This window comes from Lepidochelys kempii, chromosome 8, assembly GCF_965140265.1.
Source record: "Lepidochelys kempii isolate rLepKem1 chromosome 8, rLepKem1.hap2, whole genome shotgun sequence".
Lineage (NCBI taxonomy): Eukaryota > Metazoa > Chordata > Testudines > Cheloniidae > Lepidochelys > Lepidochelys kempii.
In genome coordinates this window covers 13,706,237-13,724,761 of record NC_133263.1, presented here as the reverse complement: position 1 = coordinate 13,724,761, position 18,525 = coordinate 13,706,237, and the positions used below count along the sequence as shown (strand labels likewise).

Below are 18,525 nucleotides of genomic sequence, written 5' to 3'. Positions count from 1 at the left end.
AATATTTTATTTTACTGATGATCTGAAAAATGCCAACATTCTAAAGATAATTAAGGACTGGGAGCAAAAAATGTTACATTTTTTTAAAGGATTCAGCTGAGGTCCAGACAGCCTATTCATTTGCCTATGTCAATGAATGTTCATAACTATCAAAAAGAGCGTGTACTCTGGCCTCCAAAAATAAGTAGTACCAACAGGTTTCAGAGTAACAGCCGTGTTAGTCTGTATTCACAAATCAGATGTCAAGAATTATAACATTCATAAACCAGTCGGAGAACACTTCAATCTCTCTGGTCACGCAATTACAGACATGAAGGACGCTATCTTAAAACAAAAAAACTTCAAATCCAGACTCCAGCGAGAAACTGATGAATTGGAATTCATTTGCAAATTGGATACTATAAATTTAGGCTTAAATAGAGACTGGGAGTGGCTAAGTCATTATGCAAGGTAGCCTATTTCCCCTTGTTTTTTCCTACCCCCCCCCCCCCCCCGCAGACGTTCTGGTTAAACTTGGATTTATGCTGGAAATGGCCCATCTTGATTATCATACACATTGTAAGGAGAGTGGTCAGTTTGGATGAGCTATTACCAGCAGGAGAGTGAGTTTGTGTGGGCGGGGGGGGGGGGGGGGCGGTGAGAAAACCTGGATTTCTGCTGGAAATGGCCCACCTTGATTATCATGCACATTGTAGGGAGAGTGGTCACTTTGGATGAACTATTACCAGCAGGAGAGTGAGTTTGTGTGTGTGGTTTCGGAAAAAAAAGGAGGGGGGGGTGAGAAAACCTGGATTTGTGCTGGAAATGGCCCACCTTGATTATCATACACATTGTAAAGAGAGTGGTCACTTTGGATGGGCTATTACCAGCAGGAGAGTGAATTTGTGTGGGGGGGGCGGAGGGTGAGAAAACCTGGATTTGTGCTGGAAATGGCCCAACTTGATTATCATACACATTGTAAGGAGAGTGATCACTTTAGATAAGCTATTACCAGCAGGAGAGTGGGGTGGGAGGAGGTATTGTTTCATGGTCTCTGTGTATATAATGTCTTCTGCAGTTTCCACAGTATGCATCCGATGAAGTGAGCTGCAGCTCACGAAAGCTTATGCTCAAATAAATTGGTTAGTCTCTAAGGTGCCACAAGTACTCCTTTTCTTTTTGCGAAGTAGTATCAACAGTACCCCGAACTTACAGTACCCCCTAAGAAATCCTTGTTTATACCTTAGTCACAAACATTCCCTTTAGGCAGGAAAATAACAAGAATCCATTCGCACGAGGCAAGAAAATGCCACTGTGGGATATATCCAAAGCTCAGTGGTTTGAGCATTGGCCTGCTAAACCCAGGGTTGTGAGTTCAATCCTTGAGGGGGCCATTTAGGGATCTGGGGCAAAAATTGGGGATTGGTCCTGCTTTGAGCAGGGGATTGGACTAGATGACCTCCTGAGGTCCCTTCCAACCCTGATATTCTATGACTATGTCATACAGTAGGTGAGCAGTGTTGACCAACTAACTCTGTTACTACAGTAGGGTCAGACACTTAAGGGAATTCTTGAAATTGTCTATTCCTTTAGAATAATCCAACCACAGTTTCCTTTCTCCAGCACTACCAGATGAATGCAAGAATGGGCTTTTTTTTGTCTTGTCTACCCAGTTAGAAATTGTATGCATTGTTGCTGTAGCCACGTCGGTTCCAGAATATTAGAGAAGCAAGATGGGTGAGGTAATATCTTTTATTAGACAAACTTCTGTTGGTGAGAGAGACTTTCAAGCTTACACAGAGCTCTTCTTCAGGTCTGGGAAACGTACTTAATGTCACAGCGAAATACAAAGTGGAACAGAATATAAGTAGTTAAGACATATTTCAATACATTCAGTCCCCATCCTCTAAGGAAACCTGCACACCACTTTCAAAAGACGAGGCTGGGAGCTTAAATTCATAACTTTGCTAGACACTAAAAATCACGAACTGAACAGAGACAGTGGATTTATGGATCTTTGCAACAATTTACGACTCATTAACACCCACACACACCGCCCAGCTATCTCCCTTCCCTTTCCTCCTCTATGACTGGAGGGGTGTTAACTGGCCACTTCACCTTGAATGGTCCCTTGAAATGTGCGTTAACTACTTACGCTAACCAATCTGTTCCACTTTGTATTTAGCTGTTTCCCAAATCTGAAGAAGAGCTCAATGCCAGGGCTTGTCTACATTGGCACTTAACAGCGCTGCAAAAAACCACACCCCTGAGTGCTGCAAGTTTCAGTGCTGTACCATGCCAGTATAGACAGTGCACTAGTGCTGGGAGCCGCGCCCCCAGCGCTGGTAGCTATGCAGCTCGAGGAGGTGGGTTTTTAGAGCGCTGGGGCAGCACTTTAATGTCCTAAGCTGGAAAGCTGGTCTCTCTCACCAACAGAAGTTGGTCCAATAAAAGATATTACCTCCCCCACCCTGTCTGGTTAGAAATTGGCATGCAAGACCTCAGTTTGCAGTCAGTTGTTGTTATTATCTGATGGTTGTTTGGTGGCTTACATTCAATGAGTGGCCTCAGTCCATTTCCCAAAGGCTGCAATACTTCAAAATCAGCACCCCATATGGGGGTGGGGTGGGAGGAACCCTAAAAACCTTATCATAATAGGATACTAATTGCACCCATGACAAACTCTGCGGAAGAATAAGAGACTGATTGGATAGAAAGACTGCACTCTCTATGGCATTGAGGACACTCAGCACTTTCCAGGAAGTTCTCTGTACTTCCCAAGATCGGACCTTTTATGCACTGCTCTGTTTCCATTTTTCTACTGTATGGAGAAGCTAGAAGTTAATTTTCTGTGTGTATTGTGGCTAATATTAGCCAGGTACGAAAATGAAAGACTAGCACCCCGTCAGATAACAAGTGCACTAGTGAGCAGTACAAATGTTTTTATAGGAACACCAGCTAGTAAGTGTGAGCCACATCCTGGCACCTTTTCCCACATCCTTTCCTTTTAATTTCCCACCTATTTCCCCACACCTTTTGCTTTTATTTCCCACCTCCCTCAGCTTTCATTTCATTTCTCATCTCAAGTGTTAATGCTAGGCATCAAAATAAGCTTCATTCTCCCCTCTCAGCTTAAGTGAAAGGAATGCATTTCAGATGTTCCAATGGTGGTGTTTGAGTGGGATGAGTTTATGCTACCCTAAAGAATAATTAACTGCATTATGTATCTCTACCCTAAACGATCACTGAGCTGCTGCTCCAGCTGCGGCCATCTCACACTTTCTCAATCTCCTACCATGTCATAAAAATTTAGAGTGAACTTTTCTTTTCAGATGCAAATGGCTCTGTTGTGTGTTTCAGTAACTATATAAACAGCAATGATACCCTCCCTTATGTTCATACGTACTAGTGAACTGCCAAACTGAGTTTAATGTCTAGTTTGCTCAGAAGCAAGGTTGACAGATTGCATATTTCATAAATGGTGGGCTTATATGACCCCAGTTCAGCCAATCTGCTTTAAATTATAGGAGGGAACGGACTCAGAATGAAAAATCCTGAGGTTTTCTTCCTTTAACTGTTGGCAGTGCTGCAGGGACATCCCTTAATTATTTTGTCCACTGGCTGATGCACAATGTGATAACACTAGGATCAATTCTGCCAGGTGTTATGCATATACTGCAGGGTGCTGTAAACTTCCACTCTTGTTGTCTTTATGGATATTATGGTCACAGGCCCTCTAAAATCAAGACTGACAAGGATTCACAGATAGGTACTTATATAAGATGAGATGAAACAGCTGAAATAGAAAGGAGTCCATGAGTTAGATCCACAGACGTGTATCAAGGATCCTGCTCATGAATGACTTACCCCCCATTTAAAAGCAAACTTCATGCAACTTGGTAGAACAGCTCACATAATTCACCCACTCCTGCACTCCCAAAACACCACTGCCTTTTGTTGGAGTTTTAAAAGCACAAGGATGGGGACCATTTACCTAAAATCACTTTTTTTCCCCACCATTTCATCCGTGGTACATTTTTTTTATTTTCCATTACGGCTTTACTGACCATATCTGAAATCTGTCATCACACACAAGATTAGTCTGTGGCTGGCTGGATGCCAGTACACTGCAACATACATTTGGATTTCTTAGTGATGAACAGCATACAGACACCACACCTCTAGCGGGTTCCACTGAAGAGATGTTTTTACAATTAGCTTGAATAGTTTAACTTCCAGGGGTGTCTATTAACATAATTCTCTATCAAAGAGATAGAGATATCCTATCAGCCTGTAAATTATATCAAATATTTGCTTCATTAACAATTATCCTTTTAGGAGGAGGGGAAGGGAGGAAAGAGGTTCACTTGGAGTCTTCATTGGCTGTTTGTTAGTCTCTAAGGTGCCACAAGTACTCCTTTTGTTTTTCCAATGTAATTGCATACTTTTCCTTCTTTTATCCACTGTCCGCCTATACTATATCTGATGAAGTCCTTTGATTCCAGTCCCTTTTTCACCAGTGGGGTTGCCATTATAGGATGTAATGTTCCCAGACAAAGGTTTCAGTAGTGATAATGTGCATTAGACTCTAATCAGATGCTTTTGTTCTTTTATGATTCATCTTTGTTAGTCCAATTGGCATATGCTGTTGCTCTCTGTTGGGACTTCATCCGTGTTGTTTCTTTTGATTTTCTTCGCTAGGTTCATATTTTCTATTCTATTGGGGATTGTTACTGCTTTTAACTTTAAACATGCAGGGCCTGATTCTTACGCAAGTCAAGTAATATCTTACTATGTAAATAGTCCTACTGATTTACGTGATAAGGGCCTGCTTGACATGAATAAGAGTGGAAGAATTGAGGAAGTATTTATTATTTAAATACTGAGAATGTTACAGAAGTCAAATTATGTTGCTTACAGAAAAAAATGGGCAAGAGAAATTTGAGTTTGCATTTTTTTTTAAATGGAGACAACTTGTCCTCCTTTGTGAACTGATAAAATGACAGGTTTCAGAGTAGCAGCTGTGTTAGTCTGTATCCGCAAAAAGAAAAGGAGGACTTGTGGCACCTTAGAGACTAACCAATTTATTTGAGCATAAGCTTTCGTGAGCTACAGCTCATTTCATCCACTGCATGCATCCAATGAAGTGAGCTGTAGCTCACGAAAGCTTATGCTCAAATAAATTGGTTAGTCTCTAAGGTGCCACAAGTACTCCTTTTCTTTTTGATAAAATGATGTGCACTGGGGGTTTAGTCAAGGACTTTTAAAAACTGAAAACCATCTGTTTGAGTTTCTGTATAAAGTGGGGATGTGTGGGATTAATCTACAAGAGGTGTCAAAGGGCACTCTCCCTAGAAAAACATAATATGTTCATCCTTGTTTTTTTTTTATTGTTAACATTTAAAAATGGGTATAAAAACACAAATACGTAAAAGAAAATTCATGAAAATAACTGTAATTAAATAATATATAAAGAGCAAAAATATTGGTACTTTGATATGAAAGGACAAGTCTAGAATCCTAACATAGCCTTTCTAATAAGGGACGGCGGGGAAGGGGGAAGAGAGGACAGGTATTTTGGACCCAAAGGAAGGGACCCAAAGTGTTTCTTTGGTTTCTCTACTGAAAAGGGAAATATTTTCTTTGTGCAAGATGAAATCCTAACACCCCTGATGTCTATATGTGTTTTTTCCCACTGACTTCAATGCAGCCAGGATTTTATTCAGAGCACTTTAAGGCTATATTACACACCCTTGGTGGCAGCGTGTAGTATACATATAACTGCACACAGCCGTGAAAAGCAGGCGGTGTCCACGCTGCAGTGTCTAGCGACATATGTCAGTGAAAGGGGAGAGGGGAGGCAACGGGGAATGACTGACACCCGTGCTCCATGCCAGAGTCTTTCCTTGCAGCGGGGAAGGGTTCCAGCAGCAGGGAGGTGGCAGGACACGACTCCACTAAAAAAAGCCATTTAGACAGGAAGGGAAGGCTTCGGAAAGTAGAGCGCACGTAGGGCATGCAATCGCATACATACCCATGCCCTTCAGGTTTGGCTGCACTCTACTCACCTGAGCTGCGTCTCACCACCAACACTACTATTTACCCCTGTGCTAGGGTAGCTATGTGCTCTACATGTTGCTGTAGGATGAATAAAGCCTTCACAGAGGAAGCCAGACAGCTGGATTTACAGTAAATAATCTTCTTCATCAACACCTTGAAAAGGTCTATTAACTAATTCTAGTATTGGATCCAGGGGGAAATAGCCTCGGCTGAAGCTACACCAAGTCAGAATATGGTCCAAGAAGGATTTCTATTTCTTGGGAACCAAGCTCTTGATCACCCTTTAGGCCAGGGGTTCTCACAACAAATTTTTGGGTGGCCTCAAAGTGCGGCTACCAACTCTTGGTGGTGGACGCGCTGATAAATTTTTCCTAAAATATTTAATTAGCTTTAGGAAAAACAAATAAATAGGCACATACATGGGTCCAAATCATTCTAGTTTATTGAATCTTTTTGCAGACTCAATAATAAAAATAATGTAGTTGTCTCTGTTGTTTACTGAACCTACATAGAATAGAAACACAAATAAGATGCTCTGTGGGTTCTTGTCTTTTTTGTTGATGTTTCTTTTGCTTTTTTGGTTGCTTTTTTTAAAAGACTTTCTAGCTAGTAAGTCTGCTGCTGTGAAAAGTGATATTAACAAACATACAAATATCACTTTTCACATCAGCAGACTTACTCAGTCCTGGCAAGCCCAGGGACAAATTAAGCCTTGGATGGGGAGGTTGGTAGGGAGGAAGTGGGGGTAACATGACAGGCTGGTGGAGGCAGTGGGGAGGTCAGGGGCGATGGGGGTGTGAGCCCCACAACTGGGGGTAGGAGCCCGGTGGCCAGAGCCTGATGCTCACCATCCCAGGGCTGGAGCCAACCCTACCATCCCCAAGAAGGTGGGGAACTCACTAGCTGCCTGCTTCTCCGGCATTTGTCTCTCCAGAGGGGGTCAGTGTCCAAACCCTGTGATGGCCCTGTGGGAAGGACCACTGCTTTGCCATCACTGCCCAGGAGGCTGTGGCCACAAGAAAAGCCACTGGTGGCTGCATTTGAGAAACGCTGCCTTAGAAGCTTCTAGTATGCACCCTGAATAGCTAGAGAGTCAATCCCAAAAGATGAAGTTAGGAGGGGGTTCCAGTTGAAGGGTTGGGGAGCAGAAGCCATTTAGCTTTGCTGGTATTTAAATGAGAAAGCAGAAGAGAGAAGCAGCTGTACATTGTACAATAGTGGATGCCTTTAATGTAGTTTATACAATTAATAAATATATATACCAGCTCTGTCGACAGCAAATAAATATTTTAAACGTAATTTTACTACACTAAAATATAGAAATACTACTATTTATTGTAGCTATCTAGTTTTACAATCCTAAAAATCCCTTAGATAGATGTCCTGGATACTGATAAGATCATTATTAATGAGGCAATCCTGCATTGTGAAGATCCGAGCCTCATTCTAAATGGGATTAATCATATGCTTGCCACCAATTCTCAATATGCTTTAGTTCCACTGGAGGCATCTGAACAAGTAATATTGTAAATTTAAAGTGGCAGATACTAACAGTCAGCGGGACAGCTGTCATTGGATATCACACACACTGATTTTTCCAGCTGGACAGCTACATAGTGTGAAACCGAATAGATTTTCTGGAAGTTTGTAAACTCTTAAACAGAACTAGTTCATATGTATTGAATTCAACCAAATATATGACCGTCCTCTCAGAAATGTTTCAGAATGCTGAAGCCCCAAAACAAGCTGCTTCTAAGAGTGCAAGGTACAGAAGTCAGCAAATAAGATCCAGTAGTAAAAATAACACCAGTTGGGGCTGAATCAGTCTTATACAAGGCCAGTCGAAAGACACATTCGTTATCTGCCTGTGTGTGCTTTTTAATCAGAGGCTTTGTAGCTTACCTGCACTCAAACACTAAGATTTCAGTCAGCCTACAAAGATTATCTCGAGCTATTCATAATTAGAAAGAAACCTTCATAGTGTTGCAGAATGGAGAGAGATCAAGATCAGAGAGGTTGCAGATGGAAAAGTCCTATTAATCTATCCTATCCACACTCTTTCCCAATAAAGAATTGTTCATGGTAGAACAGTATATTTTCTAGAAATGGGTCCAGTCCCATTTTAACCCTGAAACTACTGTAACCAACATCCCTGATTAAATATATTATTCCAAAGCACTGAGGCATACTTATCTAAAGGCACTAAATCCATTTCCTTTCACCTGCCCAGAGTCCCAGGATAAAGAGCACATATTGGTAAATAGTCTGTATCATCATTTTGAAAATAGGGAACCCAGAAGCAACTACCTTCTATGCCCATTGAAGAGGCTATATGGAATTCCACACTGATTTTGTGCTAAATTCCGACCTTAGGCTCATGCATATGCTCACCGACTTCATCTAAGCGCAAAATTTGGCAAAAGTTTTATGAGGATGCAAATTGCTGCCAGGCCTTTGCTGCAAAATAAAATGATATATTAACGTAAAGGCACAAAATCTATTTAGCTTATTGAAAAAATATTACCAACATTTTGGGGGGAGTGGGAGGAGGAGAGAGAGAGAAAACAGGATTGGAATAAGAATATTAGAGTTTGTTCATGAGCTCATACATCTCCAATTTTCCAGTTAAATTGCTGTCAGATAAAATAAAATTAGAGATGTGGTATAGACTGGACGGAATCAAAATATTGATAAGGAAATCAGCATAGTACAGTGCGTTTGTAATGGAACGGTCAAGAATTTGTCAAGCTAGTGGCACTGAATGCATACAGTAGTACAAATTAAATCTGACAAGCTGTGGTGTAAAGTCACTGCAAATCCCAGCAAGAAAAACTGAGGTTTGTATAATAGGATGAAGAGGGTATGTCAGAATCTGACAAAAGTATATGCGAAGAATGAAGCAGGGAAAGTCAATGCAGCTCTTCATTCTGTAACATAGGTTTGACTGACAGGGGAGCATTTCAAGACTGCTGATCTTGCAAAAAAAATAAATAAAAAACCCATGAAAAGGCAACAACATACAGTAAATCTAAATGGAAGAAAAATCTTCTAATGTGGGTACATTGCAAGGAAAATAAATTGTTACCAAGTGTTTGAAGAAACTCATAAATTAGGGGAGAAAATAGAAAGGAATTACAGCAAGAGGAATAGTGTATGCACAGTATTTGACACACAAAAATAGTGAGAGACAAATGAGTGAAGAGAATAAGTGGGTGTAAAGAAAAAGAAGAAAAGAAAAATGAATGGAAGTGGAAATAAAAGAACTTTTGCTATGGGAAAACAAAGTAAGGATGGCAAATCCCTGTGCTAAAAACAATATTTTGCTGTGTTGCCAAAGTGTGTCTGTGCATCTACTTAAATAGAAAAGTCACAGACCAAAAGTGCATTTCAAATAAGTGGAAAAACTGTGATTGTGTTTGTGGATATTTTTGACTGTCCATAATGAATATTTTTTCGAAAAGGCAAAGCAATTTCATTCTTGTATATTTTGTTGCCCAATTACAATCACTAAGCACTTAGTGCCCCAGTTTCAGGGCAACTGCGCCTGTATTGCCCTTCTATGGTTCACCAAGGATACCTGCCTTAGACTTCTGGCTTTCAGTCATCACCTTTCTTGGGCAGAGACCCATGTTTCACTCACTCCTGACCAAGCATTTTAAGGCTGTGTAGCTCACTCCCTTACACTGTGATATCCTCAGCAAGCCAAATTGCCTAAAAAGGCCAGGGCCTGCACTTTGCTTTCTCTCCAAGGGCTATGAACAGTGTATTGCCCACAGTTATAGGTTACCACACAGCTCCTTCTAAGCAAGCACATTTATTCTATTTGTACAACTGTACTATTAGTCAGAAAAGCATCAGAGTCCCACTGGCCCCTGTGGAGATCAGGAAGGTGAATTGTCATCCAGAGTCTGTTTTCAGATGAAGTTTTGTGGGGATCCAACTTCCTGTTGGGGAGCAGAATCACTCTTCTCCAATTCTCCCTTAGCCTGTGCCTAGTTTCCACCTTATTCTTCCAGTATTTCCCTAGAACTCATCTTTGAGCATCCCAGGTTCTCATGTAGATGTCTGTCCAGCTGGATCATCTCTTGGGTGTCAAATTGCTGATCAATTCCAATTTTGCAAATAATGTATTCCATGATACCTTTACGGTAAGGTCTTACAAAAACAAAATTTTGTTGTATCCTGAACATTTTTACTGATACAAATTAGTGGCTGTCCACACTCTCCACTCATTCAGCAAGTCTGTTTGCCAATCAACCAGATTACTTCCAGACAATTTGGTCCACCTGCAGTGGACTGAAACAACTTTAATACTAACCTAACTGCCGTCTGCTGGTGCTAATAAATGTTGTGATACTGGGACTGAGGAGCCAATACTGGGAAAAAGGGGAACAAAATATGAGTTCACCAGGATGAATCTTAAATCATCTTCCATGGATTTCCTGACATGAATGCCTCCAGGGATGATTAATTCTTCTCCATGAAAGCTTAGTGGAAAGCCATCAAACCCTTATTCCCTAGAAAGAGGTGGGGTATCCTTTTTTGGGGGATGGGGGTGAAAAAATAAAAGCATAAGTCTAAGGTAGGAGAGCGATCTCTGCCTAGGAAACTAACAGCTTTGCATAAGAAATAGAATGACCCAAATCAGAAGGACACAGGCTGTCACAGAGACTGGTAGTAAGAAAAAATGCTCGGATGAAGACGGAGTTAGTTTAGGACTTTAAATATCCTTTATTTTCCCATTGTCCAGATTCAATTCCAGTTGCGCATTCAGCCTCCTAGTAACTATAATAGTACAGGGTAAAATGCCAATGAGGTACTGTGAATCAATCAACCTGTCCTTATACACTGCTATCTCCAAAAGTAGCACATCTGAGCACTTCACAGATCAAGAACATAGACAATTTTTTTAAAAAAATTAAAATAAAAATTAAAAAAATGAAGAAACCAACATCTTAGACACTATCTTTGAGTAAGTGAAATGTGGTTGATCTGTAGTTATGTGTAAAGGCCATCAAGTCTGACATTTAGATAATTGGGTAAACTGGAAGACCATAAGGATTCAATCTATAGTGTTATTCAGATACTGCTACTTGGGGATTTTAATCTTAATTGAAGAAGCCAACAGGGAAAAGCACCTTGAAGAAGTCCTCTGTCAACGTAATCTTACTCAAATAATTAAAGTATCTACTTATGTTGATTATAGAAAACAAATAGAGAGACCTTGCAGACTGACTGAGATAAACCTCATCTCTAGTTCAAACAGACCATTTTGCACTTTCAGGCTCTCTTCTCCAGTCCCTGAGATGGAACAGTGCAAACAGCTAAATTTATTATTCCAGTATATACGTTTATCAGCCTAACAGTTTATTATTATTAATATTCTTGTGATCGTAGAACGGCGCAATCTCCGCGAGGGCTGAAGGACTGATCGATCAAGGTGATCAGGCTGAATATTATTGTGCTACGTGTTGTGGAAACATACATTAAGAGACAATCCATGCTCCAAAAATCTTGCAGTCCAAACAGATAAGACCGATAAAGGATGGATTAATGGAAGCATTATTATTCATGGTCTACAGATGGAAAACCAAAGCATAGAGAGATTAGGGATGTAACTGCATTGCAATCGTAGGTGTGACTCCAGCACATGTGACCTACCCAAGCTAGCTGTGCTCTAGCTAGCTCAAGGGAAGCCACAGCAGAATGGGCAGCAGCATAGGCTATACAGACCCAACCAGGACCCTGAGCATGTATGTACTCGAATGGCTAGCCCACGATGCTGCAGCTGCCCTGCTATGAGGTATGTCTACACAGCAATCGCTGGTTTGATTGCTTCTTGTGTACACATACCAAAACTCATTTTAATCTAGGTAGCCCAGCAGTGAAGCCATGGGAGCATGCCACACCTTCACTTACTATTGGTACAAAGTTAGCTTGGGGAAGTCAACAACATGCGGCAGTCACACCTCCGATTGCTGTGTAGGGATACCCTTGCCAAGGTTACATGGGAATAGAACCCAGGTCTTCTGCCTCTCAGTCCAGTGTTTTAACTATAAGAAGAAAAGGAGGACTTGTGCCACCTTAGAGACTAACAAATTTATTTGAGCCTAAGCTTTCGTGAGCTACAGCTTATTTCATCGGATGCATTCAGTGGAAAATACAGTGGGGCATATTCTCTGTGTATATAAATCTCCCCACTGTATTTTCCACTGAATGCATCCAATGAAGTGAGCTGTAGCTCACGAAAGCTTAGGCTCAAATAAATTGGTTAGTCTCTAAGGTGCCACAAGTCCTCCTTTTCTTTTTGCGGATACAGACTAACACGGCTGCTACTCTGAAACCTGTTAACTATAAGAGTATCCTTCCTCTAATGGACACATGGTAAGTGGCTCTTTATATGTTTTGACTGGAGAATTTTGTTTCCCAATATCTGTAAAATCTATTTTTTTTTTTGCTTGTCTTGTTTTTTGCCCAGGTGTGGAAGTTTTTTCACACAACTCCTATTCGCTGAAGAGTGACTCTAAACATTGCTCCATTGCTGAAATGTTTAAGGGTTTCTTGAAACCAAAACACAAAACTATTTCTTTCTGACATAATTTCATGGTTTATTCAGAAAACTATTCAAGCATGACACGGTATCATTAGATATAATGCAGCCATTGCAAGGACAATGATTACTGAAATAAGAACTCATTTTCTTTAACAGTATATAAAATTAAGAATGACTAAAAAACTGGTTCAAAAATATCATTTTAAAAGGGCAGACTATATGCAAGTATGAAAAAAAAAATTCCAACAACTTTCTAATGAGGAGGGAGAAGTATAAGGCCTAATTTTAAAGCTGCAATGAGCACTTGCAGCTGCATTGGCTTCAATTGAATTTGCCAGGGTTTAACACTTTGGGAAATAGATCACGAGCTCACTTGTTGAACCTGCTCTTTTTTAGAAAGTTAAGAGACACTATGATACTGTGTTTTCCAAACTGAGTATCTCTAATCTTGTAACTGGCTATGCTGTATGTGGGACTAGAGCACAGGGAACGGATATTCATCGCAAGGACAAAGTATGTAACTTGTTAATTACTTTGGCTCCCACTAATACGTTATTGAGGGAAAATGCCATAGATCAATTCATTCCAGTACAATATTTAATTAAATAAGGATCAGCATAAACTCCATGAGTAGAAACATTCGATTACTCTTCTAGGGCAAAATGAGACATCAGCTTGTTGCTGTTGCCTTGTTTCCCGTATTTCCAAAAAGACATCAATAAAAATGAAGCTTTCAAAAATTAATTTGTATGCGCAAAGTAGTTTGTTAATGGTTTATTTTCTGCAAATGAAACAGAATCAACAATATTTATAGAAATAGACCTAGGCAGATTCAAAAAGTTTATAAAACAAACTAATTCCACTGACCCACCTGTATTTTATTCTTGTATATCTGCCTTTACCCTCTCCCTTTTCACTCTTACTATTTAAAAAAATAATTCTGTCCCTTGTAAGACAAGATAAATTGATTTTGAGGCTAATTAGCTTTTAATGATAATGCATCACACAAGATGGGAATGGCAGCCATTTCTCCCTCATTAAAGATGGAAGGATAGCCCAGTGATTAGGGCAGGGTACAATTCCCTGCTCTGCCACAGAATTCCTACATGGCCTCAGCTAGTCACTTCGTCTCTCTGTGTCCCAGTTTCCCTTCTCTAAAAACTTCCCTAACTCACAGAGGGGTTGTGAGGACAAAGACATTAAAGATTATGAGGCATTCAGATACTATGGTAAGGAGGGTCATAGAAATACCAAAAAAAGACGTATTTCTGCCATTGAATCCAACTTTTTTTAAAAAATACCCTTTACTATTATCATGTACAAACACTTATGAATAAACAAGGGGTGATGAATAGCTCTGCAGACATTCAAATACTTCTGAATATCAAGTGTCCAGTGATCTAAAGCTAAAGGAATTATTCTCATACTTGACCACCTAATTACCACTGGGAAATCTGGAACACCCCACTCTTCTTTCTTCTGGTACCCGGAGCTACATTTGATAAATGTAATTTTCAGCTACACTTTATATTCAGCCGTATGTGCTCTGTACGGCATGTCACATTATATTGGAAATAATCTGTGATTGCTCCCAGTACATTGCGTTATATCACATGGCTTCTGCTAGTGCAATCTCACTTGATTTGTGACCCTGCGGCACACTACCTAAGAAAATATGCTTTAAAAATCATGGAGCACAGCTCCCTTCAAGATCTGACCCATTGATAATAATGGAAATATGTTTGGAAGGAATTGGCTGTAGTTATGAATAAGCCAGTTGAGTATTTATATTTCCTATTTGTGACTAGACTCTTATTTAACATCTTTATAACTTAATTATGGTAGTGTTTAAAGGCTGACCAGGGCCAGACCTTATTGTGAAAGCTGTTGTAGAAACAGGGAGTAAAAGAGAGCCGACAGACAGCTTATCGTCCAAACCCTTGATCCTACAAATGGATCTGTGTGGGGGTATCCTTTGTGCCTGTGTGAAGTCTCATTCACTTCAATGGGGCTCCACATGGACATAATGGGTCCAACAATGCAGAACTGATTGCAGGTTGGGGGTGTAATGTATGAAACAGAAATACCCATATTGTTCAGTTATCTGTACCTACAGTATGAGTTATTACAGAGCCGCTAAATCTTTACTTTAAACCCATTCTAATCCTTTTGATAATCATGCTGCAATGACCAATATAATAATCTCCCTAAATTTCAGGCATATCAGATAGAAGGTAACAGAGGAATTAACAAAAGAAGAGAGAACTTGGTAGACTAGTTGTAGAAAGGGTTTTATAATGCCATCTGACCTTCATTATATTTAAGCAGCAGTGTGAGTTATACCTCTAAACCTCTCCCTCTTTTCTCAGATTAGTTGCTCACACCAACTCTAATTCTTCGTTGGTGTAAACTGTTATCAATCCACTGACGTGAATGGAGTTGTGCCAATTTGCACAAGCAGATAATTTGGTCCACTTAATTTTCTTTCTCCTTTTACAAGGAATGCAGTTTGGATGGCTCATGATGATACTGGGGAAGCCAGATATAATCCCTGATATGGAAGGCAAATTCTAAACCGAACATTTATAGTTGCGCTCTGACAACAGTTTCCTAGTTGGTAGATAGCTATCTTCCTACATGCTGGTTTTCACAATGTTTCTGTCTTGAAAATTTCACAGGTTAATGAGTGGAGAAGTACAGTTTCCAAAAGAGAGATTGTACGGCAAATCTAAATAAATACAGAAGAGACTACGCCATTAAAATTAGTTTAGAGCAACGCAAAGCTGATTGGATACACAGACCCAATGTCAGAGCTGTTGTAAGCAGGGACAACACCGTTAGGACTGGAGTCTGCCTACAAAATCTTCTTAGAATTCCTAATTTCTCTCAATTCAATTCCCCCCCATTTTTATGCTATCCCATAATTCTTAATGAGAGTTATACATTCCATGCATTCCAGGTAGGGCTGAAACTGAGAGTTGGTATAGGTACTCATTATGAACGGTCCCTGTTGTAAATCGAAAGGAACAGCTTTCAAGTCAATGGAGTCATGCTGGTATAAAACTAGCATGAAATAGAATCAGGTCCTTCATCCACATAATTTGCTTTTGAACTGGTCCAAATGAATTCAGAGGTTAACTTGTATTAGACATACAACAAAACTGTCAGAAGTGGCCACTTGTTCCAAGTGCCTCAACTTCTGGATGCCCAACTTGAGACACACTGGTCCTGATTTTTAGAAGTCCCGGATACTCGCAGCTTGATGTAACAGACCATTTGAACGCCATTTGCAGTAATTATCCTGCAGAAACTGTTTCTTCACAGTAATTATCTAGAGGTAGGTTCTCTGATCTCTGTCAATTAACCAGTTTCCAAAAACTTCAATGATATCTAAAGGAACGCCAATGAATCTGGAGCACTGCATGTATTCCCTGCTGCATTCATGATTTGCTCAATACCAAGGTCACTTCTGATTGAACTTGGAAGAAAGAAAAAACAGAAATCACAAAGACGATGAAGGACAATCCTAAGTGGGGGGTCTCTGGAGGAGAGTTCCATTTGTGTTAACTTTAGCTCTTGCCACTAATTCTGGTAGAATCCAGATTTTAATTGCTTAAGTGAATTGTTCACGTCCTGCATTTTGGCTATGTCAGATTTTTCTGCAGGGGACAAGCATTTATTCAGCCACGCAGCTGTTCCAAGACTGATATCACTGCTTCTGCCACTGTCAGAACAGACAACATTTGTGAATAGTGGTGTGTGCATTATAACTTATAGGGTCACTCTGTCTGTGGGAGCATCTCACTCCAGAATGCCTTAGCCTTAGGACATACTTCACTTTTTATTGGGCAGGTGTATTTATGAGTTAAATTGACCTGCTAATTATTACTCTCATCTTGTTCAGCCTTGGTCATGACAGCTTTAGCCTATTATTTCTCATATATACACTCACTATTTCCCCCCATCCCTCTCATCTCATCCCACTATTTCTTCTTCTCATTGCTGGCACAACAGCAGTGATCCGAATGGCATGGAAGATAATTAATTGGATGTATAGCCAAATACCACCAATACAATTCTTTCTTGATTGTTGCTGAAACATCCCTGGCACATCCACAAATCCTCTAATTCTCACCTACTGTGGAATCCATTGCCAAAACCCCAATAATGTGGGACACTAAGTTTCCACATTCAGTTATATGAGAAAATTATGACTTTCTGTTCCCCTCACAGAGCACTTATGATTTCCACTTCAACCCTTATGTAACAAAGTGTATTATTTCTAATGTGTTTGTCCCGTTCAAAGCGTTACAAAACAAATTCCATAGTAAAGTGTTATTACATTTGAAATTGTTAAGTACCTACTGACTACAATGCATACAATGTATACAATGATGTTCATTATTTACCAGTCTGATTTCATTCTGGGTAACAATGCTCATGGATTTAATAGCTTCATAAAGTGTCGTGCCAGAATAAATCACCCTAAAAAAAAAATCCACTTCAACCCTTATGTAACAAAGTGTATTATTTCTAATGTGTTTGTCCCGTTCAAAGTGTTACAAAATAAATTCCATAGTAAAGTGTTATTACATTTGAAATTGTTAAGTACCTACTGACTACAATGCATACAATGTATACAATGATGTTCATTATTTACCAGTCTGATTTCATTCTGGGTAACAATGCTCAGGGATTTAATAGCTTCATAAAGTGTCGTGCCAGAATAAATCACCCTCAAAAAAAATCTCTTAGAAATAATATGTAGCACACAGTCATTTATCACAACTGAGGTAAGATGGACACATATAATAAATGATATCCTACCTTTGAAGAAACAGTCCTTGCTGTGGATAATGTAGATTTTCTTCCTCTGCAAGCATGAGGCTCGGTGGAGTTCACAGTGATTTTCATAAAATTTGCCATCAGATCCACAGACTGGCATATAACTGGGCTTGCAGTCTTCTAGGCATTTGCATTCAGGCTGATTAGTCTCCTTGTTCACAACACACTTACTTCCCCGGCCACAGTATTTTTTTTCGCATGATGCATGTAGGCCATCTTGCCCATAAAGCACTGAAAAAGTAAAAAGCTTAAACATTAACTATATTTCCTTAACAGAATTCAACAGTTCTTTTGTTTTAGCATGTACATTCCAAGCTTATAGAATATAAGGATTCCAAGGATACATGGGCATTCTATGGACAATATTGCATCTGTGATACAGAGAGTATCTTCATACACAGGCTAGCAGTTTTACAGCCGCCACTGAGCAATGCATTAAAGTGTGTGCTTAAGTGGTTTGCTGAATAGTGATTGGCATAAGAATGTGGTTAAAGGTAAGCATGTGCTTTGCTGAACCATGGTCTTCAGTTACTAAAACCTATACTATGTTCATTCTGCAGTTCTGATGTGGTATTTTAAGACTTTGTTGGGATTATATTCTTCCTTCCCAACTTAAACATTGAAAAATTAATGTCTATTGGCCTGTATAAGCATCGATGACCAAGCTAGATGTGGATCTTTTTTTCTGGTAAAACTAAAGGTTCTTGAATTCAAAGAAGTCTACTCAGGTATCACTCACTTGGGCCCTCTCATCTGACACTGGCAGAACCCACAGTGGCTATCAGTGACGCAATTAAGACTCTGAGAGCTGGTGAAAATTAAAAAAAATAAAGAAAAAATGTGTAGGACCGATCCATAGCAGGGGTCAAAGATTAATCATTTTTGTGTAGGGTGGAATTAATCATATTAATGTGCTAGCTTAACTTTGGACAGATACTTTGGTTCACATTGGCTGTACCGTATATTAGGGGCGGTTAGTTCTTTAACTTCATTCTAGTATTTTGCATTACTTAGTTATATGCAGGATAGATACCTATTGGCAGATCTCTTATAAATGTATTAAATAGATATCAGTAAAGAACTCACTC

The 18,525-nt window shown here is 39.8% G+C and overlaps 1 protein-coding gene across 7 annotated transcripts in view; it reads right to left on the bottom strand.

The window, feature by feature from the left end:
• The window catches only part of FSTL4 (follistatin like 4), a 776,177-nt gene that overhangs the window by 319,101 nt on the left and 438,551 nt on the right, over positions 1-18,525 (bottom strand). For all 7 annotated transcript variants that reach the window (XM_073355595.1, XM_073355592.1, XM_073355594.1 and 4 more), the window contains one exon: positions 17,420-17,668. In XM_073355595.1, the coding sequence (XP_073211696.1) occupies positions 17,420-17,668 (249 nt within the window). The remainder of the gene's footprint in view (positions 1-17,419; positions 17,669-18,525) is intronic.